Source organism: Urocampus carinirostris, chromosome 10, assembly GCF_059441175.1.
Source record: "Urocampus carinirostris isolate Australia breed hairy pipefish chromosome 10, RoL_Ucar_1.0, whole genome shotgun sequence".
NCBI lineage: Eukaryota > Metazoa > Chordata > Actinopteri > Syngnathiformes > Syngnathidae > Urocampus > Urocampus carinirostris.
This window is the reverse complement of record NC_142358.1, coordinates 24,108,611-24,136,591: the sequence shown is the minus strand read 5'-3', so window position 1 is coordinate 24,136,591 and position 27,981 is coordinate 24,108,611. Positions and strand designations below refer to the sequence as shown.

Here is a 27,981-nt window from a genome sequence, read left to right as displayed (position 1 = left end):
TTTTTTTTCTACTCCACAGGTTTGTCTCCTGCCCGCAGAGCCATATGAGAATGTAAAGACCACGGACAGCAGCAGTCTTCAAATCATTTCAGCCTTTTAAAATCCCTACTATTCAAGCTTTTCGGCTAGGAAATACCTTGTGCAGAATACAAAACCGAGCTAAGTTTGAATGCAGTACATTTCATGAAAACGTCTTACCACATGCGCCTGCAAGCATGAAGTAGAATCAGTGACTTAAAGCATCGCCGACTTGTAGCTTTAAGGAGGTTAGCAGCTCACTGCTCTCACTTTCTTGGTGCCTCAGACTTCTCAGCCTAAATCCCCGTTGTGTCTAAAGAGAGGATCCAACGACGTCATTTGCAAGAGTAGATCTAACTTAAGAGCTAAACTTATACATGTACTGAGTGGCATTTAGTGGGGTAAATGCTCAGAGGCTACAAATATGGCACTATTGTCTTTACACACATTGCCTTTATGATCTGTACATTTATAAATAAAGAATATACACAAAAATATGCAGTTAAAGTTTTTTTTTGTAAAAATTTTAAAGCATTTTTATTCAAATTACATACAATTGGAGTTCATTCTACAAAAAATATCAAGGTTTTCCCTATCAAAGCTCTGAAATGCCCACCCACACGGAGGTTTTATTATCGCTGGTGACAAGGAGGGCGGACCAAAAGACTGTACTCCCTAAATTCATTAAATACTTGGACTGGGCAACCAGGGAGGGTAAAATACTGGACACTACGTACAGCAATCTCAATAAACCCCCCAAGGAGGAAAATGTTAAATCAATCATTGACAATTCTAATTGTAAATTCTAACTCCAAGTTGCAATACTTGAGAAAAGACAGCTAGTGCCATTCATTTTGAACCTTAGTACATTTTATCCAACTCTAGGAAATTCAAACTTTGTTGTGTTTCCTTTTCGGACCTCCCTTTTATAATAGTAATCCAAAACATGGAAATTCTGCACAAATACTTAAATACAACATATCTAAACTCTCATTTTTTACCTCTGTATACATAAGTATGATTATAATGATAATAATAAATATAATACTGATCTCTTTCTAAAATGATCCTGACATGCTTTTTATATTATTTTCTTTTTTAAAGTACGTTTTTATCCTGGAGTCCAATGTCTAATCTTGTTGTAAATAATTTTCTCTAGGATTTTATCAATGACAATAAAGACAATTGTAATTCCAAAAGAGCACTATGTTTTAGAGAGGGCGGTTAGGCAGGAGTTGAGGCACCTCTTATTGTCTAGCCACACCCTTGTATTTGCCTTTGCATGTTAGTATAAAACCAATGATGTGTCCAATTACTACTATTATTACCCTTTTTTGTGATTTTTAAGTAAATTCCTTTGATACTTTGGCACTTTTTCAAGAGTTCGGTGAGATTTTTAATGACACAAAATATGCACACAACCCGTAATATGGTGCTTATGACAGCTCGATGTACAGTGAAGAAAATAGGTATTTGAGCACCCTGTTATTTTGCTATTTCTCCCACTTAAAAATCATGGAGAGGTCTGAAATCTTCATCTTACGTGCATGTCTACTGTGAGAGAGATAAACTAAAAAGAAAAATCCAGAAATCACAATGCATAATTTTTTAACAATTAATTTATTTGATACAGCTTTAAATACGTATTTGAACATCTGTGTATTATCTAGAATTCTGACCTTGAAAGACCTGTTAGTCCGCCCATTCGAAGTCCACCTGCACGCCATGTATCATCCTGAATCAGACACACCTGTATGAAGTCCTTAGTTGCATAAAGACACCTGTCCACCCAATACAATCAGTAAGACTTGAGCCTATAAAATGGCAAAGACCAAAGAGCTGTCCAAAGACACCAGAGACAAAGTTGCCCACCTCCACAAGGCTGGAAAGGGCTACGGAGCAATTGCCAAGCAGCTTGGTGAAAAAGGGTCCACTGTTGGAGCAATCATTAGAAAATGGAAGAAGCTTAACATGACGGTCAATCTCAATCGGCGTGGAGTCCCATGCAAGATATCACCTCGTGGGGTATCAATGATTCTAAGAAAGGTGAGGAATCAGCCTGTAACTACGAGACAGGAGTTGGTTAATGACCTGAAAAGAGCTGGGACCACCATTTCCAATGTTACTGTAGCTAAGATGTCATGGTTTGAAATCATGCAATGCAGGAAAGGTTCCCCTACTTAAACCAGCACATGTTAAGGCCCATATTAAGTTTGCATACGACCATTTGGATGATACAGAGGAGTCATGGGAGAAGGTTTTGTGGTCAGATGGGACCATAATAGAACCATTAGGTCATAACTCCCCTAAGTGTGTTTGGAGGAAGAAGAATGAGGAGTACGATCCGAAGAACACCATCCCTACTGTGAAGCATGGGGGTGGTAGCATTATGCTTTGGGGGTGATTTTCTGCACATGGGAGAAGACGAGTCCAGTGCATCAAAGAGAGGATGACTGGGGCCGTGTATTGAGATTTTGGGGAACAACCTCCTTCCCTCAGTCAGAGCATTGAAGATGGGTCGAGGCTGGGTCTTTCAACACGACAACAACCTGAAACACACAGCAAGGAAAACCAAGGAGTGGTTCTGTAAGAAGCCTATCAAGCTTCTAGCATGGCCCAGCCCGTCTCCAGACCTAAACCCAAACGAAAATCACTGGAGGGAGCTCAAACTCTGTGTTTCTCAGGGACAGCCCAGAAACCTGATTGATCTAGGGAAGATCTGTGTGGAGAAGTGTGCCAAGATCCCTCCTGCAGTGTGTGCAAACCTGGTGAAAAACTACTGGAAACGTTTGATCTCTGTAATAGTAAACAAAGGCTAACGTACCAAATATTAACACTGTCCTTAAAAAAATCATTCATTGTGATTTCTGGATTTTTCTTTTTAGTTTATCTCTCTCACAGTGGACATGCACCTATGATGAAAACTTCAGGCCTCTCCGTGATTTCTAAGTGAGAGAAATAGCAAAATAGCAGGTTGTTCAAATAGTTATTTTCTTCACTGTTTGCGTGAGTTCGAAGAAATAGATAAAGAATGTGTGTATAGTAAAACAAATTTTGAGACATAATTATCTCCATTCTGCCTTCGCAAATACTGATGATCCTTATGTTGTTCATTTGATTCAACTTTTATTGTGCCAGATGGGTAAAACACTGCTCATTAACGTTTTGCTTTCTGTTGTATTTTGTAAGTGCCACTTTTATGAATGAATTACTGTAAAGTAAATCATTTAATGTATCTTACAATAAAGAATTGATTGATATGTTTCTGTGTTGTAATATGAAAAGGGGGAATGATAAGTAACGTATATTTCAGTCACTCCGGAGATTAAGTCACACAACCCAAATAATTCCTAGGTAAGAAGGAAAACTGTATAAAAGTCACACCGGAGTATAGGTCGCATTTTTGGGGGAAATGTATTTGATAAAACCCAACACCCAAAACATATATGTCACCTTGAAAGGCAATTCAAATAAAAGAGAGCAACCCACCAAATAAATTCGTACAGCATATGAGCGTTACATAATTAACATGCCTGTTAATTTCAGTAACGACTTAACATACTAGGAGTTGTTCTGATAACTCTAGAATAAATATCACGCTTACCAAACTATTGTTTTCATTCCAAATCATGAAACCCAATGAAATTTTCATCCTAGGTGTCACTGTCACGGTTAACAATCCGGGCTCTTCAGCCTTCCACTTCTACTTCACGTACGCATTCCACTATTGAGTTGCATATTTCACTATTTGCAGCTTGTAATCTGCAGAAGACTATTTTGTTTTTAGTGTCATTCTTGTTGGGTTGTTTTTATAAGTAATCGCTGACGTGCCAAAAATGTCGCCCAGCGTTAAATAGCGCCCCCTTTCATACATCACTTACGCAAAGATCATTAAAATGACTCACTTTTTGGGGGGAAATGTAATAGAACCGTAATGCACAGAGTATTTCCACTTTGTTTAGAAATATTTTTGGGCAAGTTGAAAATGTTGACTTTGGCCAAACGACGCCTTATCTTCAGAACATTTGTGTCTGGTAAGAAAAGTTGGGTATTTTCAACTAGCTCAAAAGGGATTTCTATACAAGATGCACATTTTCTGTGTTTTACTATTCTTTTACATTTCCCCCAAAATGAGATACAAAGTAATTTTAGTGATGTATACTGGGGGGAGGGAAATATTTCACGTGGGAGGACATTACCAGCTCAGTAGCCTAGATGGTAAGGAGCCCGCTTTGAGACTGGGAGGTCGGTGGTTCGCGCCCCGGCCGAGTCATTCCTAAGACTTAAAAAGTGGTCGGCGGCGCCCTCTGTTGGCTGCGGCTGCATCGGCTCGCTACAACGGGTCAGGTGCAATCGACATTTCGTTCTGTGTACATTGTTACACAGAATGACAATACAAGGATATTATTATTATTATTATTATTTTTCAGCATATCACGGCAGGGTTGAAATGATCAAAACAGGCCTAGAGCCCCCTCTTGTGGTTTAGTGTGAAAATAACACGTGAAATGAAATACTCTGTAATTAAGTGTTAATAGTTTCACATATACCAGTATGTCTCACCGGAGTAAAAATCGCATCACAGGCCAAACTACAAATAAAGAAATAACTGATTTATAATCGGGAGAATGCAGTAAATCATTTAGTCGGTCTTTACTATCAGACACCTGAAAAGAAGTTTGCTGAGGATTCCAGATCTGTTAGGTAATTTTTCTATTATCATTGCACACAGTTGTTTTGACTGTTATTTCACACTAGAGTTTGTTTGTTTTTTTATTATGTGCTGTGTACACCATTTTCACTGTTGGCCAATCATGTGTCTGTTCTTTGATTCCCACTTTTCTTATGGATGATCTGGTTTTTGTTACTTTGAAGATATAATAAAAAGTAAGGGCTCAGGGGAGGGCATTTAAAACAGGTTGGACTTTCTTATTTGAAGGCTTCTCTCCCTGTTCTCCTTGCGATTTCAAAATCTATTGAAATATTCTCTCCTTGTTTTAAATGTCTATCAAAGTTTAAACTTAACAAGAACAAAAGCAGAGACTGTTTGAAATCTAATTTCTGTAAAGCTCGGAGAGTGCTCTGTTCATCTTCGTACAGAAATAGTGTTGATGGTCCACATTAATTGAGAAGGACAGTAATCCATAACCCCGAATCCTGACGGGTCACTGTGGAAAATGAAGAGAGGACATGCACACGGGCACACATAATAGGTCATGTTCCGGCTAACACTCACCCACACACACCGCCATAGGTGTAATTGCTTTGGGAGGCAAAATAGATCTGCTTTTTGGCACTGAGTAATTGGATTGAACGGTGTGTTATACCTGGGCCTTTCTAACTGAAGAAAAAGCATACAAACCCCAACTTACTCTGATATTAAAACATATATACTGTATAAAGTGATACATACATAAATATAAATACCAAAGTCTGTCATAGAAAGACACAGATATAGTTACAATAAAAATGTTTCTCTCAATTAAACTTTATCCGTGCAAAACTTAAAAATGACTGTTACTATGTACAATTTGCGGTGCATTTTTTGGGGTAAAATCTGTCATACTTTAAAGGCTGGGCAAATAAAAAAAAGATAATAAATCTAAGTAGCAAGGTAAATACAAAAACATATATAAAAGTGATTTTAGAATCAATAAATAGAAGAAAAATAAGTCTGCATAGATTAACAGCACAAGAGAATCCTTAGGCTCATGTTGTACCAAAGAATAAAGATACTGTTTATAGAGTGTGTATTTATAGGGAGTTTACAGCGGTGACATGGGGGAGCCAAAATCCATACAACTACCGCCACCTGATGGTCATATATCGTATCTACAGTAAATCTGGACACGAATACGTAATGGTACAAACTGGTTTATACTTGCAGGAAGTCCATAGTTGAATAAATAATAATGGCAAACAAACTTTGGGACTCCCTGGGAAATATTTTTTACTTGAATAAAAAAATAAGGGGATTTTTTTTTTAATATTTATTTAGCACCCATTGTTATTTGTCCAAAATGTGGGCATTTCTAGTAGTAGTCAGTCAAGTAAAACTTATTTGTATAGCCCTTCGTCACAAGAAGTGTCAAAGGGCTGTACAGACTACAGACTATTACAGACAGCAGACTATTATCAAACCATCCCTTGATCTAAAACCAATATGAGGACAAGGAAAAACTAAAAACATCAGGGTTGGAAAATATGTATCTATTTTGGTGTGTTTATTGTAAAAAAAAAAAAAAAATCCAATATCATAAAGCAACAAATCTGTTTCAGTGGCACTGTCTGTTGTTCAATAAAGGAAGCTTTGTCGGCACTAAAATCAAGTCATGTTTATTTGTGACGCCCTTAATCACAAGGAGTCTCAAACGGCTGCACAGAGCACAGACTATTGCATACGATTGACTATTATTACACCATCCCCTGATCTAAAACCTACATGAGGGAAAGGAAAAAAGTGACAGATTTAAATAATAAACCTGTCACGGGGCGTGGTGGCGTGGAAGGTGACCGGACCAGAACGGAGGCAGGAGGCATGAGGGGAGAACTCAAATGCGTTGACGATCCATAGGTTTTATTTAATAAAATAAAAGTCGCCCAATACTCCGAGGCAAAACAGAACAATACAGAGTTCCTCCGGCACGAACTCAACAGGACAAGGCATAACAGACTAAAACAGGACAAGGCATAACAGACCGGGATTGTGAATAATGAGTAGTAATGAACCAGCACCCGCCAAACCCAAAATCCAGCCTTAAATAGCAGAACAGCAATCAGCTGATCTGCTTCAGCTTGAGTTCGGGGGCGTGGCATACTGGTCGTCATGGCGACCGTGACAGAGCCCCCCTCTTAAGGGACAGCTCCCGAGGTCCCAAAAAAGAAAAAATTACTACCTCGCGCCCCGGAATGTTGACGATCGCGATTGGGGCAACCCTGCTCCCTCCTCCGAACACGCAGGAACGGGAGAGGCAGGCGCCATCTGCGTCGGGCGGATCGGAATCTGCGCTCGGCAGGGGGGGTCTGGTGGCCAACTGGACAGGGGATGACAGACAGGCAGAACCGACGAGAACAGGACAGATAAACAGGACAGGCAAAAACAGGACAGATAAACAGGACAGGCAAAAACAGGACAGATAAACAGGACAGGCAAAATCAAAACAGACAAGACATGAGGGAGTCAAAATCAGAACCGGCAAAACAGGAGCAGCGGAGTCGGACTGGCACGCAGGCAGCGGAGTCGGACTGGCACGCAGGCAGCGGAGTCGGACCGGCACGCAGGGGAGTCGGACCGGCACGCAGGGGAGACTGAATAGCAGGCAGTCGGCACGGGAGTCGGGCAGGCAGGCATCAGAGTCGGAGTCGGCCCGACGGGCAGCGGAGTCGGAGTCGGCCCGACGGGCAGCGGAGTCGGAGTCGGCCCGACGGGCAGCGGAGTCGGAGTCGGACTTGCACGCAGGGGAGAGGGAATAGCAGGCAATCGGCACGGGAGTCGGGCAGGCAGGCGTCAATTCTTCCTGGGACCCCATTCGAGGCACAGCAAGGGCCACGACGGGCGGGGCCGTGGTTCGAACGGGCAGGGAAGGCCAACTCAGTAGGCGCCTGCCAAACTGCGCTTTCCAGCTCTCCCCAAGTCGCGCTGGGATCGTTCGCCTAGTTCAATTGTTGGCTGGTTCATTCTGTCACGGGGCGTGGTGGCGTGGAAGGTGACCGGACCAGAACGGAGGCAGGAGGCATGAAGGGAGAACTCAAATGCGTTGACGATCCATAGGTTTTATTTAATAAAATAAAAGTCGCCCAATACTCCGAGGCAAAACAGAACAATACAGAGTTCCTCCGGCACGAACTCAACAGGACAAGGCATAACAGACTAAAACAGGACAAGGCATAACAGACCGGGATTGTGAATAATGAGTAGTAATGAACCAGCACCCGCCAAACCCAAAATCCAGCCTTAAATAGCAGAACAGCAATCAGCTGATCTGCTTCAGCTTGAGTTCGGGGGCGTGGCATACTGGTCGTCATGGCGACCGTGACAGAGCCCCCCTCTTAAGGGACAGCTCCCGAGGTCCCAAAAAAGAAAAAATTACTACCTCGCGCCCCGGAATGTTGACGATCGCGATTGGGGCAACCCTGCTCCCTCCTCCGAACACGCAGGAACGGGAGAGGCAGGCGCCATCTGCGTCGGGCGGATCGGAATCGGCGCTCGGCAGGGGGGGTCTGGTGGCCAACTGGACAGGGGATGACAGACAGGCAGAACCGACGAGAACAGGACAGATAAACAGGACAGGCAAAAACAGGACAGATAAACAGGACAGGCAAAAACAGGACAGATAAACAGGACAGGCAAAAACAGGACAGATAAACAGGACAGGCAAAAACAAAACAGACAAGACATGAGGGAGTCAAAATCAGAACCGGCAAAACAGGAGCAGCGGAGTCGGACTGGCACGCAGGCAGCGGAGTCGGACTGGCACGCAGGCAGCGGAGTCGGACTGGCACGCAGGCAGCGGAGTCGGACCGGCACGCAGGGGAGTCGGACCGGCACGCAGGGGAGACTGAATAGCAGGCAGTCGGCACGGGAGTCGGGCAGGCAGGCATCAGAGTCGGAGTCGGCCCGACGGGCAGCGGAGTCGGAGTCGGCCCGACGGGCAGCGGAGTCGGAGTCGGCCCGACGGGCAGCGGAGTCGGAGTCGGACTTGCACGCAGGGGAGAGGGAATAGCAGGCAATCGGCACGGGAGTCGGGCAGGCAGGCGTCAATTCTTCCTGGGACCCCATTCGAGGCACAGCAAGGGCCACGACGGGCGGGGCCGTGGTTCGAACGGGCAGGGAAGGCCAACTCAGTAGGCGCCTGCCAAACTGCGCTTTCCAGCTCTCCCCAAGTCGCGCTGGGATCGTTCGCTTAGTTCAATTGTTGGCTGGTTCATTCTGTCACGGGGCGTGGTGGCGTGGAAGGTGACCGGACCAGAACGGAGGCAGGAGGCATGAAGGGAGAACTCAAATGCGTTGACGATCCATAGGTTTTATTTAATAAAATAAAAGTCGCCCAATACTCCGAGGCAAAACAGAACAATACAGAGTTCCTCCGGCACGAACTCAACAGGACAAGGCATAACAGACTAAAACAGGACAAGGCATAACAGACCGGGATTGTGAATAATGAGTAGTAATGAACCAGCACCCGCCAAACCCAAAATCCAGCCTTAAATAGCAGAACAGCAATCAGCTGATCTGCTTCAGCTTGAGTTCGGGGGCGTGGCATACTGGTCGTCATGGCGACCGTGACAAAACCAAAGTCAGATACAGTCAAAAGTGCCCACTTGTAGGTAGAAAAATTGAGACATGCATGAAAGGTACCTTTATTAACACACAGTGCATCCGGAAAGTATTCACAGCGCTTCACATTTTCCACATTTTGTTATGTTACAGCTTCATTCCAAATTCTATTAATTTAATCTCTTATCTCAAAATTCTACACAAAATCCTCCATTATGACAATGTGAAAAAGTTTTTTTTTAAACTTTTTTTGAATTTATTAAAAATAGAAAACTTTGTTGATCCACCTTTGGCAGCAAATACAGCCTCAAGTCTTTTTGAATATGATCCCACAAGTTTAGCACACTTATCTTTAGGCAGTTTTGCCCACTCTTCTTTGCAATAAGTCTCAAGCTCAATCAGGTTGGATGGGAGACGTTTGTGCACAGCCATTTTCAGATCTCTCCAGAGATGTTCGATCGGATTCAAGTCTGGACTCTGGCTGGGCCACTCCAGGACATTCACGGAGTGGTTCTGAAGCCAATCTTTTGAGATCTTGGCTGTGTGCTTTGGGTCGTCCTGCTGAAAAATGAACCTTCGCCCCAGCCTGAGGTCAAGAGCGCTCTGGAGCAGGTTTTCATCCAGGATATCTCTATATATTGCTGCATTCATTTTTCCTTCTATCCTGATTAGTCTGCCAGTTCCTGCTGCTGAAAAACATCCCCACAGCATGATGCTGCCACCACCATGCTTCACTGTAGGGATGGTATTGGCCTGGTGATGAGCGGTGCCTGGTTTCCTCCAAACATGGTGCCTGGCATTCACACCAAAGAGTTCAATCTTTGTCTCATCAGACCAGAGAATTTTGTTTCTCATGGTCTGAGAGTCATTCAGGTGGTTTTTGGCAAATTTCAGACGGGCTTCCATGTTCCTTTTACTAAGGAGTGGCTTTTGTCTGGCCACTCTACCATACAGGCCTGATTGGTGGATTGCTGCTGATGGTTGTCCTTCTGGAAGGCTCTCCTCTCTCCACAGAGGAACGCTGGAGCTCTGACAGAGTGACCATCGGGTTCTTGGTCACCTCCCTGACTAAGGTCCTTCTTCCCCGATCGCTCAGTTTAGAAGACCGGCCAGCTCTGGGAAGAGTCCTGGTGGTTCCAAATGTCTTCCATTTACGGATAATGGAGGCCACTGTGCTCATTGGGACTTTCAAAGCAGCAGAAATTTTTCTGTATCCTTCCCCAGATTTGTGCCTCAAGACAATCCTGTCCCGCAGGTCTACAGACAGTTCTTTTGACTTCATGCTTGGTGTTTGTGCTCTGACATGCACACTCAACTGTGGGACCTTATATAGACAGGTGTGTGCCTTTCCAAATCATGTCCAGACAACTGAATTTACTGCAGGTGGACTCCAATTAAGCTGTAGAAAGATCTCAAGGATGATCAGTGGAAAAAAGATGCACCTGAGCTCAATTTTGAGCTTCATGGCAAAGGCATTCACTTATGTAAATGTAATTTCTTAGTTTTCTATTTTTAATAAATTCAAAAAAAGTAAAAAAAAAAAAAAGTTTTCACATTGTCATAACGGAGTAATTTGTGTAGAATTTTGAGATAAGAGATTAAATTAATACAATTTGGAATGAGGCTGTAACATAACAAAATGTGGAAAAAGTGAAGCGCTGTGAATACTTTCCGGATGCACTGTAGAATAACTGATTTGGCTTATTTTACAAAAACAATGGATAAATAGAGTAGGGAAAACTGCTTTTGTAATCTAAAGTGTATACAATCTTGCCAATTCAGTGTAAGGTTTGGGGCTGCGTGCTACCTTGAAGGCGGAACTCCCGGGAAGAGGAAGAATGCGTACACTGGTACACTTTTTCTTCCTTACTCATCCTGGAAATAATAATACATACAGTGGCTTGTGAAAATATTTGCCCCCCTTGAACTTTGTGACCTTTTGCCACATTTCAGACTTCACACAGGTGGATTCCATTCAACAACGTTAGTCATTTAGATCAATATTGAATCATTTAGCTCACTGAACTTTTGGACAATTTTGCTGCACTAAAAGTAAAGGGGCTAAATAATTTTGCACACCCACTTTTTGTTTTTTATTTGTTAAAAAAGTTTAAAATAGCCAATAAAGTGTGTTCCACCTCATGATTGTGTCCCACTTGTTGATTCTGCACAAGAAATAAGAGTTTTATATCTCATCTCATCTCATTAGCTGTACCGCTTATCCTTATTAGGGTCGCGGGGGGGCTGGAGCCCATCCCAGCCATCTCCGGGCAGTGGGCAGGGCACACCCTGAACTGGTTGCCAGCCCATCGCAGGGCACACGGTGACAGACAACTCACTCGCTCAGTCACACTTAGGGACAATTTGGACCGGCCAATTCACCTGAAATGCATGTCTTTGGAATGTGGGAGGAAACCGGAATGCCCGGAGGAAACCCATGCAAGCACGGGGAGAACATGCAAACTCCGCACAGTATGGCCGGTAGCTGGATTTGAACCCACGCAGGAGGTTCCCACAACCTCAGAACTGTGCCGCACACGCGCTAACCACTGCGCCCCTGGGCTGCCCGAGTTTTATGTCTTTATGTTTGAAGTCTGAAATGTGGCAAAAGGTCACAGAGTTCAAGGGGGTCAAATAGTTTTGCAAGCCACTGTATTTCTACAGTTGGTTGCAGTAGTCATTGTTGATGTGAAAATTATCAATTTAAAGTACTCAGTGGTCATTTCATTTCCCTTGCATAAAGAGACGTTGGTGTACGGATCCCAACCCAGCCTTCGTTATCACCACATCACCACAAGATGAGTGCGCATTGTTGACCCAAAACAGCAGGGGGAGCAGTTCGAATTTGAATGGAGTGCAAGAACAATTGCATGTTGAGTTGCGTGTTTAAAGTCGCAATTTACAAAACCAACATCCCCAGCTGGGTGCACAAATTGCAATTTTAAGGAACACAAACTTTATTCAGGTGCCGGGGTGGTTAGCACACAGCCCCACGGTGCAGAGGTTTAGGGTTTAAGTCCAGCTACCTCAGCCTCCCCATGTGGAGTTTACATGTTCTACCTGTGCCTGCAAAACATAAGAATGACTGACAGAGCAGAAGTCATCATTGAGAGTGTCCGCGTTTGTGGGGCCTATTTCATATCTGGTAAGTTTTCGTGGTTATCTGGTTTAGATTTATTTACTATGTGTAATGCCCAAGCCTGGTAAAGGTAAGTAGTCGGGGAAATGCTAAATGTCTGCTACCGTTGCCAACTTCATTATCAAATTAAGGTAAGACAAATAAATGTTTTTTCAACATCACAGTATATATATATATATATATATATATATATATATATATATATATATATATATATATAACTATATAACTTTATATATTATATTTTATATTATATATTTTATAGGAATAACTTTCCTGTGTGGAGTTTGCATGTTCTCTCCGTGCTTGCGTGGGTTTCCTCCAGGCACTCCTATTTCCTCCCACATTCCAAAGACATGCATGTCAGGTTGACTGGCTGGCAACCAGTTCAGGGTGTCCCCTGCCCATTGCCCGAAGATAGCTGGGATGGGCTCCAGCACCCCCGCAACCCTGCTGAGGATAAGTGGTGCAGATAATTGATGGATGGAAAAGACTAATGAAGTACTTTACTACATTACTTCAGCTTTTTTATGAGCATATGTAGGACCCTTACGCTTTATCTACATTTATATTACTAAACTATTGTAGCATCTATGCTGTTAGGCAGAGGGAAGACAAGCTACTGGACTAGTTCTAAGTTTGATGAGTGGTAAAAAGAAAAGAGGAGTCCTTTGGCCAGGATGATTTCGCCCAGGGAAAATTCTTTGATTCCTTGGAGAATTGGAAATCGTGTTGATCCAAGTGGCGATCCACCCCAGACCAAGAATAAAAAAAAAATATGTTTCATCGTAGAGCTCCACATTAAGTATCTGATTCATCTTAGAGCTTCACATCAAGGTCTCAGTAGGATTTGGATTATTTATTGTATCTTGACTTTGGAATACCCATGGATTTGGGATTCCCTGTATTTGATTTGTGTTGTGAATCTTTTGACGTTCATTTTAATTGTCATTGAAATTTGAAGTGTATGGGACTATGGGACTTTAAATCATGACACAAAAACAGATTCAGGTTGATTCTAAATCATCATCAGTGCGAATACTTGTAAATTTAGCGACGAATAGTTGGTTATCAACCGAAATTTAACTCAAAGAGAAATACCCTTAATGACAGTGTTGGTAAACCAAATTTAGGATTTCTTATCACACCTAAAACCAAGTAAGAATGTTATTTTACTACAGGTTATGTTAAATGTTGTCTGTTGTCTTATCCATCGTTTATTAAATTGCCTGGCTTTTGTTCAGACTAATTTGACTCTTGTGTTGCCTCAATTAATTTGACCACTCATCAAACTTAGAACTCCAATATATTTTCTCTCTAACAGCATAGCATTTTCTGTCCATTTCAAACTCAACTGTAAACAGTCCTGGTATTGGAATAAGAGTAAAGAAAACATATGTGAACCCCACTTTGAAGTATGAGTCAGACTTCTTATCCTCAACCAGGGTTGGGTAGGGTTACTTTAACTTGATTACTTTCAATTACTTTTGGATTACTCCAATACCAAATATGCTAATAAAAGACAAAAGAAACTAAATATGAATACAATTATGACTCACAACACATGGTAAGCTTTCTCTCCTGGCTTTGATCTCCTTGATCTCTGGCAAAACTAACATAAAATGCGACAGAAACAAAATGAAAATAAATCCAAAGAGCTTGCCGACATCATTTTTGCCGTTCCATGTATTCCGTTACTCCCCAAGCCTGCACAAAATTTAGTAATTGTATTCATATTTAGTTTCTTTTGTCTTTTATTAGCATATTTGGTATTGGATTAATCCAAAAGTAATTGAAAGTAATCAAGTTAAAGTAACCCTACCCAACCCTGTCCTCAACCACAGATTTGTATAGTAGTGCCTGTCATTAACCATTTTGCTAATCATAAGCAGTGAGGCTATTAAACAGGTAAACTGAGTTGCACTCTCGTTTTGTCATTCTGATGCTTTTGTTTGGAGATACTGTGGTGTGGGTGGGTGGTTGTTGGGACTGGTGGAGTGTGGAGGTTGGACCAGAGGGTTGGCATAACATTCGTCTTTGAGTGTCTTCTGTCGGTGGGTCTCAAGAAGAGCCAGCCAAATGTCGCGCCGCAAGGTGGGATTCTGCATCAGTGATAAGAAACGCAGGAGGATGAATCTGGACTCTTTTGCAGAGCTCTGTGCGTAAGTTACATGACTTTTGTCATCTTATTACCTTATGCAAATCAAGGTTTTGAGAGTGGATCCACTTAGAACAGGGCCCTTACAGCAATAATGCGTGTCATTAATAAAAAGTTCTAAAAACATTCCACTTTGAAAGCATGTTCAATAATAAAGCTAAAAATAAATCAATTGCCTATGTTCGTCCAGGGATCATGGAGTGGAGGTGGTGGAGGTAATTGTTTTTGTCTAAAGCAAATACTTTCTCAACTTGAAGATTTGTGTTCTGGTATGTGTGAATTTGTTTTCTTGCATCTAATCTGAAACGCACGTATACCGGTTTGCAGTGCAGTGTGTAAAGTTTAATGCTTGTCTTCAATGCATGGCCATGGGTGTCATTTACAGATGTCCGCATTTTTAGTAATCCGTGTCACTGCCACCTGCAGCCACCTCTTCCTATAAGCTTTTTTTAAGTTTTCCTTGAGAGGCTTTGTGACTGTGGTGCACAGTAAGGACTAATGTTTTCTTTTTCTCCGTTAGATTGATCTTACTCAACCACTTGAGCCCCAAGGACCCTTCGACGTTATTGTTCACAAACTGTCTGACGTCATCGTAAAGGCGGAACATGACATCCACTCAAAGCAGCTCCTGGTCAACTTCCAGGTGGAGCTAAAATGTCATCATTTCATACTCTGCTCCTAATCTTGTGTACTTCTCCATTAGCTTCGATGTTCTCTGGTTGATTAATGAGAGTCAGCAAATACAGCTACAAGTGTGTGCTTTGCGAGTGGCATCTGTCTTTGGCGACATCCATTGGACATATTTAAAATTGCAAGTCATTTATGCGAGGCAGCCACATTTTCTCTAGTGTTATTGTCAGCATTGTTCCGGGGGCTACCTAAAATGAAGTGGCAGGCCACATTGGGCCCACAGACCTTTAGTTTGACAGCTAACTAGGGCTGCAAGAAACAACTATTGAAACGATTCGTTGAATAATTGGATCGTCAATATGTTTTTCTTAAATTAAGTTTGAAGTTGATCTAACCATGTCGTAGATGATTACAAACACAAGTAAGAACTAAACAAATAAACATGACGTGACAAGAAAAATTGGTACAATAAAATGAATACAAATCTTATTGAAGGTCAGTAGTGACATAAATACATAAAGCCTTTGTTCTTTATTTTAGGGACACATGTGCAATTCAATAGATCCTAGGAAAAGACCAACTAATAACAGAAACACATAGTTATTTTGAACGGTGTTGGCCTTCATAATCAAGTGCCCACATATTGTTTTCAAATTAAAAAATGTCCGACTTCTTAGTTTTAGAAGTGCTTTAACTGTTGAGTTCAGGCTGCTTTAAAGGGACAGCATGTATTATTTAACGCTTTCTAGTGGATTCTCGAACATTGTTTGGTATCTGTTGATACTGACTGGAATCCAATATCTAATCACCATGTGGCCTTTAACTTCAACAAGTTTGCCGGTTCCTGCACTGGCCACACAGGCCCACAGCATGATGGAACCGCCACCAAATTTCACGGTGGGTAGCAATTGTTTGTCTTGGAATGCTGTGTTCTTCTACACCCATGCATACTGCCCATGGTTATGTACAACTAACTCAATTGAAGCTAGCTTATCCAAAATGTGCTTTGGCATTCCTCAAGCAGACTCATGAAACAAAATTTGCATTATTTGGAAATAACAAGGAATGGAGAAGCTCAGCTCGAATGCAACCTAAGTACAGGAAATGCTCAACAGGAACTTATATGCCAGCCCAATGACATGGTAGGCATCTGTGAGGTAGTTATATTGTGAGAGGACCTGTTTTTTTTCTTTTTCATTTTTTTCCCCAAGCTTCTTTTTCTACTTTTTCTAGCTTTTTTTTTAACTTTCATTTTTTCTTCTTTTCCTTCCTTTTTCTCATTGTCCTTGTATTTTTTGAGTCTGAAAGCCTCTTACTGCTTTTTAGTTCTTACATTATTGTTTCTTCTTTTTTCTTTTAGTGCCTTTGTTTTATTTTTTTCATCTGTTGTTTCTTTTTTGTTGTTGCCTTTCTTTTTTTATAAGCTTTATTTGTTCCCCCAAAGTAATTTTGTGCATAACGTTAATAAGTCCTAGTATATCATCATAGTAACATCAAAGCGGCTGCCTTTTCCAGCAGCTGCCCAACTGTTTTATTGTCTGCTCCTATCTTCGGTGTTTTTTCTTCCCGTTTTGACAACTACACTATGGATTACTTATATATCCTATGGACATGGGTTTTAACGCACAAGAAATGCGTGTATTTCAACTCCTTGCCCTGAGGAATTCTCGTGCCGGCGTGATGAAGGGGCCCATGGTGGAAGAAAAGCCGAAGCTAGCGAAGCGGCTAGCGGCGTTATAAGTCTTCGGTACCATCCGTAATCATGGTAAATGCGAACTCACGACCAAATAGGATCATCGAGTGCTTTTTGAAAACATCGAAGCGCACAGGGAGCGCAGTTGCTGTGTTTTGCGGAAACGTGGCTCACGTTTAGCATTCCGGACGCTAACGTGTAGCCACCCGGAGCCACCTGGAGAAATCCGGCTTCAACGTCGCTAAACAGAGACATGAAAGCCGGGGGGAATCGGAGAGGAGGCGGACTTGCTAACACGAGGTGGTGTATCCCTGGATTCTCACAAAGAAAAGATTTCCATCTGCCGCAGGAATGTCGAACTTTTGGACTGGCGTGACGTCATCCACTCCGCTACAAGCACCCTCGGGCATCATGTTAATCTGTTAATAAACAACGGGGTAGACTGCTGGAAGTGTGAATTTCCCTACGGGGATGAATAAAGTATATATCTATCTATCATATCTATCTATATGGATAGAAGCAACAAAAACAATTTCAAAAGGCATTTAGAAGCTGAAAGAGTCCGCTCTTTTTAGCGAGCCAGGGCAAAAGAGCCGCTTTTAGAAAATAGAGATGTGTATTCCCATCACTACGAGCTTATTTAAGTGGAAGGCATTTAACTGCTAAATTCTGAAAACACGTAGCACGGTATCACAGCCTGGGACACATACACGATAGGCAAAACGTGCAAGATGAGTGAAATTAATGATGAGTCCTTGTTTTAGTGTGTTTCTTTTCTTACTTTTTTCGTCTCCACCTAGCACCTTTTCCTCCCTCCGTCATACCTGCCTCAAATAATTCGCGCTGTTGTGTTCATTTTACCGCGAGAGAAATGAAGAGTGGTGGTGGGCCAAACCAACTTCAAATTTGGGAGGGGAGAATTTCACCAGATGTTAAAACTCACCTCATCTGTTGCGCTGAATGTGGACTTAAAGGTGGTTAGAGAATGAATGCACGCGTAGGTTCACTTAGTGCAAGTGACAGATACATGTTCAAATTATTTTTCTCCACCTTCACATGTGCTAGGTCTTTAGGGAATCTCTCGTTCTTCTCGATTGGCTACTCCGGCATTGAGTACCACTATATTTGGATTTTTGCATCACTATATCAATAATTGTGCCGGACATTATTTTAAGAATCTGTGCCGATTGTGAAGGGCCTAATCATTGCAAAGTATTAAGTCTTGGTTGAATATCAATTAAAATAGTTTCAACTCTCGATAGCTTACCTGGGGGTATACGACTTGGCGTGGAAAGCTGAGGGGCTGGAGCCCTAGCACAACTTAGTGCTTCTCTGTGTACATACTTGATTTCAGTGGAAAATAATTATCAAGCTAGCTCTTATTTAGTTTGTTAGGTGTGATTGAAAAATGTGTCTGTGTGCTGTGTTCCAGAGCTATGTGTCACTTCACAGTAGAACTGTTGTTCTGGATCCTTTACCCGCTATGACTCAAATTCTAGACCGGTTTGCCTCGTACAGAATCATGAGAAAACTGCACAATTCACTCAGAGGTCAGATACGATTCTGTTTAAGTACATTATACACCATGTTGTCCTTGAGAAACCTTCTTGTTTTTGCTTGTCAGACTGGCACGTTTGCAGTCCTCCTTACTTTGAGGTCCACAATTCAAGTGACATGCCTTCTCTTGAGGAGAAGGTGATGGCTCAGAACCTGAGCTTCCCTCTGGGTCAGTTTTCTACCTCAGCATTATTTGATGGCTTTAAAATCAGAGGTAAAATTTGTTCTACCATTGGACAGTTTGTAAAACCAGAGTGGCACATGGTTCTCTCTCCCATGAGGTGAGTGCAAGTCCAGTTGCCTTTGTTGATTGCTAACCTTTTGAATGTTCTCAGAAATTGTGCATCATTGTTTAATGGATGGATAGATGTCGCTGATCTTCAATGCAGAGAGTCTGGTGGAGATCCATCCTCCATGCGTGTTGCAGAGTTTTGTCAACCACGGAGCTGTCCTGCACAAGGTCTTTGTCATCGGGGAAAGACACTTCTGTGTGGAAAGGCCCTCACTCAAGAACTTCCCAAGTGGACCGTGTGGTAAGTCAAAAACCTCCCGTCCAAATTAACTTTTCCATTCCACAGCTGTTTGTTCTCGTTGCATACTCATTTGTGGTTTCTATTTGCCCACAGACAGGAAGACTATCTTCTTTAACAGCCAGCAAGTGTCCAAACCAGAGTCAAGCTCTGATCTCACAGCGGTGAGTTTTAGTTCCTTGCAAAAGTATTCTGCCCCTTGATCTTTTAAACCTTTTGCCACATTTCAAGCTTCAAACAAAGATACCTTACATTTTGTCAAGGATGGACAACAATAGGGACACAATCGTTTATTGTATTGCATTTGAATTTATTTTATTAGTTTTTATATATACTTTTTCTACAAATCTGAAAACTGAACTGTTTTGCTATGCAATATCATTTGGCCTCTTAAGTTTCAGTTTAAGATATCGGGATGACCCAATGTTGTCCTAAACGACTGATGATAACAAATAGAATCCACTAAGTTTCCCTATAAATCAGGGTCCCCGCAAATCTTTGAAAAGTCTTAAAAGGCATTGAATTCATTATTCTAAAAAAAAGACCTTAATTAGCATTGGAATGTCTTGCAATTTCCATCCATTGCCAAAAGACATAAAAATGTAAACACAAATATTGTCAGAACCAGAACATACGGTAGACCCAAACGCGTAACAGTTCACACAAAGCTTTATTGCGAAAGCGGAGAAGTCAGGTGCGGGAAAATAAACGGCAGCGATTTGGCGATCGCTGGGCACGAGAAACCCACGAGATCAGAGCGTGGTCGGAGGGCGGAAACGAGTCGAGCAGCCGGGACGGGAGATCGGAGCGTGGTCATTCGACAGAAACAAGTCAGGCAGCCGGAACGGGAGATTGGAGCTTGGTCGGTGGGCAGAAACAAGTCGGGGAGCCGGGATGGGAGATCAAAGCGTGGTCAAGTAAGATACAGGATAGGACGGGACAGACGAGAGCCTGAATCAAAAAGTGCTTGCCTTGCATGTGCAGAGGTTGGCTGACGGACTGACCAGGAGTAAATGAGAGTGTTTAGTTTAAATAGGAGGTGAACCAATCAGGAAACAAACAGCAGATGGAGCCAAACGAGCGAGCACAGGTAAGGGCAATGAGCAAAAGATGACAAATATTTAGTAATAATTATCGATTTTCCTCATCCAAGTATGTTTTTCTAAGCATGTTTGTTTGATACTACACCCAAAATTCGTCATGAATATCACAGTGTAATGGAGCAAAAAGTCATTTTTGTGCTTCATGATTAAAACGCTTCATGAATGTAGCAGAAGAGATTTTTCGAATCAGTTATTATCTGCCAGTTTTGACAAACGATCAATAAAGTACTGTAAGCAATTGTTTTTGTTATGCTTGTTTCAGTTGTGTGTTTTGTTTTGTTTTTGCTGACTTGGCCCAAAATTTGATTTCAAAAGGCATGAAAAAAGTCTTAAAAAGTTTTGAATTTAACTTGCCTTAAGCTGTAGGAACCCTGTAAATGCACATGCTCTGTGATAGTCTCACAGTTCTGTTCAAAGACTTAAGAAGACACCAGGCATGTCCGAGATACTGTTGTGGAGAAGAATAAAGTTGGATTCAAAAATATTTCCCTAACTTTTAACATTTCAAGGAACATTAAGCAAGAAATCATATTGAAATGTAAAAAGTATCAGACAAATGCAAATCTACAAAGACGTTTGGCCATCCTGTAAACCTTGAGAGCAGTACACTCTAATGTGCAGTTAAGATGCTTTATAAAGAATATATTGTTTTATGGGGTAAGTTCACAAGAGGACTCAGGTGATAAAATTGGCATGAAGGTCGCCAATAGGCTTGTGCTGGCTAAAATGCAAAACGATGGCTTAACATTTCATCAACAAATACAACTTATTTATGAACTTGTCGAATTCCATTGGAGACCACGCGTTTAAAACACATTTGAAGCTATGTGCTAATTACTGTCATGATTGTTTTGTCACTTCTCCAATCTTGTCGGATCACTTAATGATTCATTATATTTTCGAGTGCGTTCACTTTAATAAAGGTCTTAAATTTCACATAAAAACTAAAGTAAAAAAGAAACTTTAATGGTACTATCCATCCGATCTGCAGAAGCCAAGCTCTACAGGATGGTGTATTTCCAACAATGTTTTATGTGCTTTGAATGCCCCATCGTTTGAGGAACAATGGAGATTGCAGCAAAAAGGAAAACATATTTTTAAAGGGACTCTGTGTAAAATCTGACCACTAGATGAAGTCTTGAATGCAACCAAAAACGAGTGCAACAAAGCACAAAAAAGAATAAAAATCATTGAAACTCAAAGTGATAAAACTACATATGTTTTCTTATGATTTATAGTGTTAGCTCATGAAACTTCCAGTATTCAATCCCATTTGTTATACATTCAGTATAAATACATCCCTGGACAAATCAGAAGTCTCAATGTCTTTCATCATTCAAACCGCATTGCGACTGTTGCAAGGTGACGAGTCTTTGGGTCGCCGTATCAGCAAGACAATCTTGATGAGGGTCATGTTATATAAAATAAATATACATTACTCAACATACAACTTTTTTTTTAATGCATGGTTCATGCATTTTTGCTTATTTTTTCCCATGCATTATCTGCACCGCTTATCCTCAGTGTGGTCACAGGGGTGCTGGAGCCCATCCCAGCTACCTTCAGGCAGTGGGCAGGGGACACCCTGAAATGGTTTCCAGCCAGTTGCAAGGCACACAGAAACAGAAAACTCACTTGCTCATTCACACCTAGGGACAATTTGGACCGGTCATTTAACCTAACAAGCATGTTTTTGGAATATCGGAAACCAGAGTGCCCGGAGGAAACCCACGCAAGCACGGGGAGAACATGCACACTCTGCACAGGAATGCTGGTATGATTTGAACCCATGACCTCTGAACTGTGCCGCGAAAGCAGTAACCACTCAGCTCATGTTATATAAAAATATATAACTTTCTCAACATAATTTAACTATTTTTTTAAATGCTGTTTTATATGATGGTTCATACATTTTTGCTTATTCAAATCAACACTGGGCAGCACGGCGGCGCAGTGGTTAGCGCGTGTGCGGCACAGTTCTAAGGTCTTGGGAACCTCCTGTGTGGGTTCAAATCCAGCTACCAGCCTACCTGTGCGGAGTTTGTATGTTCTCCCCGTTCTTGCGTGGGTTTCCTCCGGGCACTCTGGTTTCCTCCCACATTCCAAAGACATTTCAGGTGGATTGGCCGGTCCAAATTGTCCCTAGGTGTGAATGAGCGAGCGAGTTGTTTGTCCCTGTGTTCCCTGCGATTAGCTGGCAACCAGTTCAGGGTGTCCTCTGCCTACTGCCCGATGATTGCTGGTATGGGCTCCAGCACCCCCGCGACCCTACTGAGGATAAGCGGTGCAGCTGATGAGATGAGATGAAATCAACACTGTTTTATTTTGTTAATATATGGAGGGAGGGACTGAAGTTGGAGACCCCAAGCAACACTTTTACACCTCGGATGCCTTTTTTCTAGTCTTGGGTATTTTTAAGCAAGAGTGGCAGTTACGAATTTGGCAACTGGATTTGTACCATCACTGAGATCGTGCAATGTCTAAAAATGTCCTCCTCCCCTCAAGCTGGATGAGCAAGAACCCAGCTTGCCTCCTCCCAGCACAGAGGCCCTGGCCGCCCTGGTCAAAGAACTGCGAGTGCAGCTCGGCATGGCCCTCTTCGGCGTTGACGTCATCATCAACATACAAACGTACACCATCACGGTCATCGACATTAACGTCTTTCCAGGTGAGCAGTGTCGTTTTCGAGACCTGACCAGTTGATCTAAAGCGGTGGTTTTCAACAGGTCAGACTGTTCACCATTCCCCCCTAATTAAAAGTCGAGACTCAAATCAAGAAAATGATTTCCACTTCTCAAATTTATTGAATGAAAAGGATTGTGCCGTTTGAACCAGAGATAGTAGAATACATTCATGCTTTTCAAAAAAACAAATCTAACAGCAAAACCAAAACAATTAACAACAATTAATTATGTTCTCTTTAACAGGGTTGGGTAGGGTTACTTTAACTGGATTACTTCCAATTACTTTTGGATTACTCCAATACCAAGTATGCTAATAAAAGACAAAAGAAACTAAATATGAATAAAATTACTAAATTTTTTGCAGGCTTGGAGAGTAACGGAATACATGGAACGGCAAAAATGATGTTGGCAAGCTGTTTGGATTTATTTTCATTTTGTTTCTGTCGCATTTTATGTTAGTTTTGCCGGAGATCAAAGAGATCAAAGCCAGGAGAGAAAGCTTACAACGTGTTGTGAGTCATAATTTTATTCATATTTAGTTTATTTTGTCTTTTATGAGCATATTTGGTATTGGAGTAATCCAAAAGTAATTGAAAGTAATCCAGTTAAAGTAACCCTACCCAACCCTGCCGGCGCCATCCCTTCTGCTCCCTCGGTCTGTTTCTCCTTTGCGCCAGTTTCCTCGACAAGTCTCCCTTTCTTGACCATATTCTATTGAAGTGTTTTTCTTTGATGCACATTACAAATTATCCCCTTTCTGTCGTTTTCCTAGTAGGTATTACATTAGTGTGTAATGGTTTTTGGCAGAGCTACTTTTCTTGCTGCCTTCTACCACATGGCCGGAAGTCTTCTTTTGATAAAGGGCTCTACAAATAATCATAACTTGATTTGTGCAACTGAAAACGATCACTACAAAGCACAAAAAGAATACAAACTACCGAGACTCACTGTGACCAAACTGCCATATTGTGCACTGCATTTTTTTGTCTTTCACAAGGTTTTTGGGGGTACCCTTCGCATTAAGGGTACAAGACTATGTGTAGTTCTGGCCTACCCCGGTCATCTCCACTTTTCCTACCAATTTAACAAGAGATCATATCACATTTTGACGAGAATTACGTAAATGCATCAAATCTTATCGTATGTACAGCAAAATATTTCATCCACAAACGAAATATTAAAAGTGTAAATCTGTTTTTCAGAATTTTGTCAGTGAATTTGTTTGATGAACACAGGGATTTATAATATACTTAAGAATCTCCCCCTGGTATTGTTTTAAACATGTCCTTATTTTTATTTATTTATTTTTTATCTGTATATCGACAACACCTTATGTTCTCTTGAAAATGTTGACTTCTTATTATTTTTTTTTACTTTTCCATACCAACTTTGTAATTGTCATGTTCAAAATTTTTTGGGAAAAAAAAACAACAACAAAAACTTAATATGGCGGACAATCAAAAAGAAAGAAAAGAAGAAATCAAGAAAACTGAAAAAAAGCAAGGAAAAAAAGAAATTAAAGGCGAAAAAAAAAGAAAACGAGAAGCCAGAAAAAGTAAAAGAAAAAAAAAAGGTTTTGTGGGACCTGTGGCAGCAGGAAGGCCAACATTCATGTTGAGTCAAATAAATACAAAATTGCTCCCAAAAATTCACATTTATGTGATAGTTTATATATTTTTACTTATTATTCAAATCAATATTGGTTTGTTTTTCTAATGAATTAGGTATTTTTTTAACCCATAGGAGACTCTAAATAATAAAAGAATGAATAAATAATGTCCCTTTAATGAAATCCAAAACGCTTTATTTATTTATTCATTCATTTACTATTCTTGCATTACAGTCACTTTCAACTGTGTTTTATCTTGTATTTATTTCATTGCCTTAACTCATTTTGAGTTAATCTCGTATTTTTATTTAATATTCGTTATATTATTTCAAGTATACATGTAAATAGTTTTTTTTACTACGCTGGCAACTGTGTGGAAAGCAAAGTAAGAATTTCATTGTGCAGGGAATCGTGTTTCTTTACTGTGCATATGACAATAAACACTTTGAATTTAATTTAGTGTCTTAGTCTTCTATATCATGAAATTAAAAAAAGACAAATCTAGTATCTGTATCTTGCTCAACATATATAAACAAACCTGTATGTTCCAAAATGAGGGGTTTCAACTGGCATTTGCATCGAATCATCGCCATCTACTGTCAAGGAGTCCAAATGACCCTCTGTCATTTTTTTCTCTTCTTTGCATCAAAATGGCTGAAAAGGAGTCTGCCAACCTCCCGATCCAACAGTTGAGAAACACTGGTCTAAAGTATTATTTTCTCTTGCCAGGTTACGAAGGCGTGCCTCAGTTCTTCTCCTCGTTGCTCAGTCACATCGAGTCCGTGTTGGATAAACAAGCGGCTTCTGAGGCAAATCAGGAAAAAGGGCCGGAGCGCGCCATATAAGCAACAATTCTTTCATGTGTGGAAAAAAAAACTTGTAGTCAAAACTATATTGTCCTTAAAGGGACACTGTGTAATATTTGATCACAAGATGTCACTGTACCGTCTAGTGCAACTCTGTTCCAAAGCACAAGAAAGATTGTAAAAACGCACCAATTTCTTATTTATTCCCAGCCTTTCATGAGGTTTTTTTTTTTTTTTAGGTATCCTTAGCATCAAAATGGCAGACAATCTTGTCAGCGCCCTCTAGGCGAGACTTATGTTATGACCAATACAATTCTCAACCTCTATGTTTATATGATGGTTCAAGTATTTTTGCTCATACCTAAGACTTATACATTGGTAAAATGGCGGCGCCCTCTGTTGGCTGCATCGGCTCGCTACAACGGGTCAGGTGTATCGACATTTCGTTCTGTGTACATTGTTACAAAGAATGACAATACAAAGGAAATTATTATTATTATTATTATTATTATTATTATTCAAACGAATATTGATTTTTTTTAAATTAACCACTAGGAGGCACTAGATAACACCCAATCTCCCTTTAAGTTAGGGGTGGGAAAACTACTAGAGAAACCCTACAAAATTACAATAAAACTAAATATCAAATTAAGTGCTTAAAACAGGGACCGAATATATTATTTTGCTTTCATTCTAAAAAGACAAAATACATAATCCAACAAAAATACTACAACAGTAATACTATAATAAACAATACTTATTATTCTATATTACACGAGAAACAATACAAAAATATCAAGACAGTAGGAATGTAATAAAAAAATACTAAAGCAATATTACAATGGAAATACTACAAAAATACAACTACGGTAATATTACCAACATTCTACATATATTACTGAAAAATCTGTGGAAATACTACAAAAATTTAAAAATAAATTTTAAAAAACTACAGCAATATTACAAAACTTAATATTGAATTTTGTGCTTAAAACAGGGACCTAATATATTATTTTACTTTCATTCTAAAAAGACAAAATACATAATAAATACCAAAAAATACTACTACAGTCATATTATAAAAAACAATACTGATTCTTCTAGATTACACCAGTGATACTACAAAAATACTGCAATATAAATACTTCCTACAGAAACACTGCCAAAATATCACAACATTAATAATGTAATAAAAATACTACTAAAGAAATACTAAGAAAAAAAAAGATAAATATTACGACAGAAATACTATAAAAATACATCTACATTAATAATACCAACATTCTTCATATATACGACAAGAATTCTATGGAAATACTGCAAAAAGACTACAAAATTACTATAGAAATAAAAAAATACAACTACAGTAATCATACAAAACTAAATACTAAATTCAGTGTTTAATATATTATTTTTCTTTAATTGTGAGTGTATCAAAATCATTGTAAATAAACAAATTCATTTGAGAAAATATCGATACCTCTTAATATTTTATCACATGTCTGCATGTATATTTATTCATAAGTGAAAAAAAAATTGATGGCTCTCTGGGATCAGCCATTAACTTTGAACCCAATGCGGACCCCGACTCCGAATACTTTCCCACCATTGCTTTAGGTCGTTCCAATCACAACACAATTGAGTTTCCATGACTTTTATTGATGAGTATCATAGAAGATGTTGCAGGCACAAAATACAGCACTCTATGCTTATCAATTTTACAAATATTTGTGGGGGCTATTTGTGTAATGTCTTCCTCCCCAGATACAGTATACCCTTACTCAAAATCACCGATTGATATAATAAAACCCCGCTGTACGGTAACACTTTATTATTTGTGAAATTAAAAATCATGTCTGGAATGAATTATACGAATAATTGTGTGTGTGTTCAATCATTAAGTCCCGACTACAGGGAAAAAAATCACAATCAATAAATGAGTATTGCATACTACATGTGCACTTTAAAGTCGTATTAAAATACCTGCTGTATTGGCTAAATTATTCATGATTCATTATTGCATTTATGTGTGCCGCAGTGTATCTTTTATTATTGCAGTTAACTGAGTCTCTTAGTAACCCTGTTAGATTTGTACCTTGTGCAATTTGACGCAGTGTCCTCCTGGGGGCGCTTTCGCCTTTTACTTTGTATGACCTTGGCGCAATGTTATTTACACAAGCACAGAGAAATCGAATGTAATGTAACAAACACCAGCGAGCGATTACAAACGGCTATTTTCAGCGTTAGCAAAAGACAAGAAAATTGCTTGAGTGTCTTCCTCAGCCCTGCCTAGTCCTTGGCTTGTTAAGAGTGCAAAACTGTCTGAACCTCAAGTGACACCTTGTAAGCTCTACGTACATCGATTCTGAAAATCCTGCCGTGTGTAGAAATAGATGTATAGATACCTACAGATATATCAATCATTTAAACGATCAAAATTGCTCTGTATAGCACGTTTCAGGCAACAAATTATGACTTAAAGTGCTGTATGAAAACATAAAATCTATGTTTATGTTCCTGCTCGGAGCATTCACTCTGAAAACGCTGCTCTATTAATGATCCCAAGAGCCAAGAAGAAATCCGCAGGTTCGAGAGTGTTCTCCATTCGGGGTCAGGTACTGAGGAATTCTCTGCTCTCTGAGATCCTATCTGCAACCTCATTGGAAGTGTTTAAATCTAGGCACAAAACACACTTATATTCAATAGCTTATGAGTGATGTTGACCTCAGGAAGCTGTCAATACGTCACGTTGTTGATGTTTATGTATTATCCGTTGA

At 40.4% G+C, this 27,981-nt stretch overlaps 1 protein-coding gene and 1 long non-coding RNA gene across 11 annotated transcripts in view; both read left to right on the top strand.

The window, feature by feature from the left end:
* The window catches only part of LOC148358452 (uncharacterized), a 30,399-nt gene extending 27,121 nt beyond the window's left edge, over positions 1 to 3,278 (top strand). For both annotated transcript variants that reach the window (XR_015851580.1, XR_015851581.1), the window contains exon 2: positions 20 to 3,278. This is a non-coding gene — a long non-coding RNA (uncharacterized LOC148358452). The remainder of the gene's footprint in view (positions 1 to 19) is intronic.
* A 707-nt stretch (positions 3,279 to 3,985) lies between these two features.
* Positions 3,986 to 25,557, top strand: LOC148358451 (inositol-tetrakisphosphate 1-kinase-like). 9 transcript variants are annotated; one of them, XM_088344970.1, is made up of 12 exons: positions 3,986 to 4,052; positions 12,907 to 12,935; positions 14,501 to 14,596; positions 14,783 to 14,807; positions 15,113 to 15,235; positions 18,348 to 18,465; positions 18,540 to 18,641; positions 18,713 to 18,753; positions 18,862 to 19,005; positions 19,099 to 19,166; positions 22,611 to 22,773; positions 25,128 to 25,557. In XM_088344970.1, the coding sequence occupies exons 2-12, from the start codon at positions 12,931 to 12,933 to the stop codon at positions 25,383 to 25,385; spliced, it is 1,143 nt and encodes a 380-aa protein (XP_088201096.1). In that variant the 5' UTR covers positions 3,986 to 4,052; positions 12,907 to 12,930; the 3' UTR covers positions 25,386 to 25,557. The 9 variants fall into 9 exon arrangements, with proteins under 9 accessions (XP_088201096.1, XP_088201099.1, XP_088201098.1 ...); XM_088344973.1 differs by having other exon boundaries at positions 18,840 to 19,005; positions 25,128 to 25,388; XM_088344972.1 differs by lacking the exons at positions 3,986 to 4,052; positions 12,907 to 12,935 and adding an exon at positions 4,637 to 4,722.
* The last annotated feature ends 2,424 nt before the right edge of the window (positions 25,558 to 27,981 follow it).

Coding starts and splice junctions, on each gene's coding strand:
- LOC148358451 (XM_088344970.1), top strand. Junction 18,642..18,712: donor GAACCTGAGCTTCCCTCTGG/GTCAGTTTTCTA, acceptor ACCATTGGACAG/TTTGTAAAACCAGAGTGGCA. Junction 19,006..19,098: donor CTTCCCAAGTGGACCGTGTG/GTAAGTCAAAAA, acceptor ATTTGCCCACAG/ACAGGAAGACTATCTTCTTT.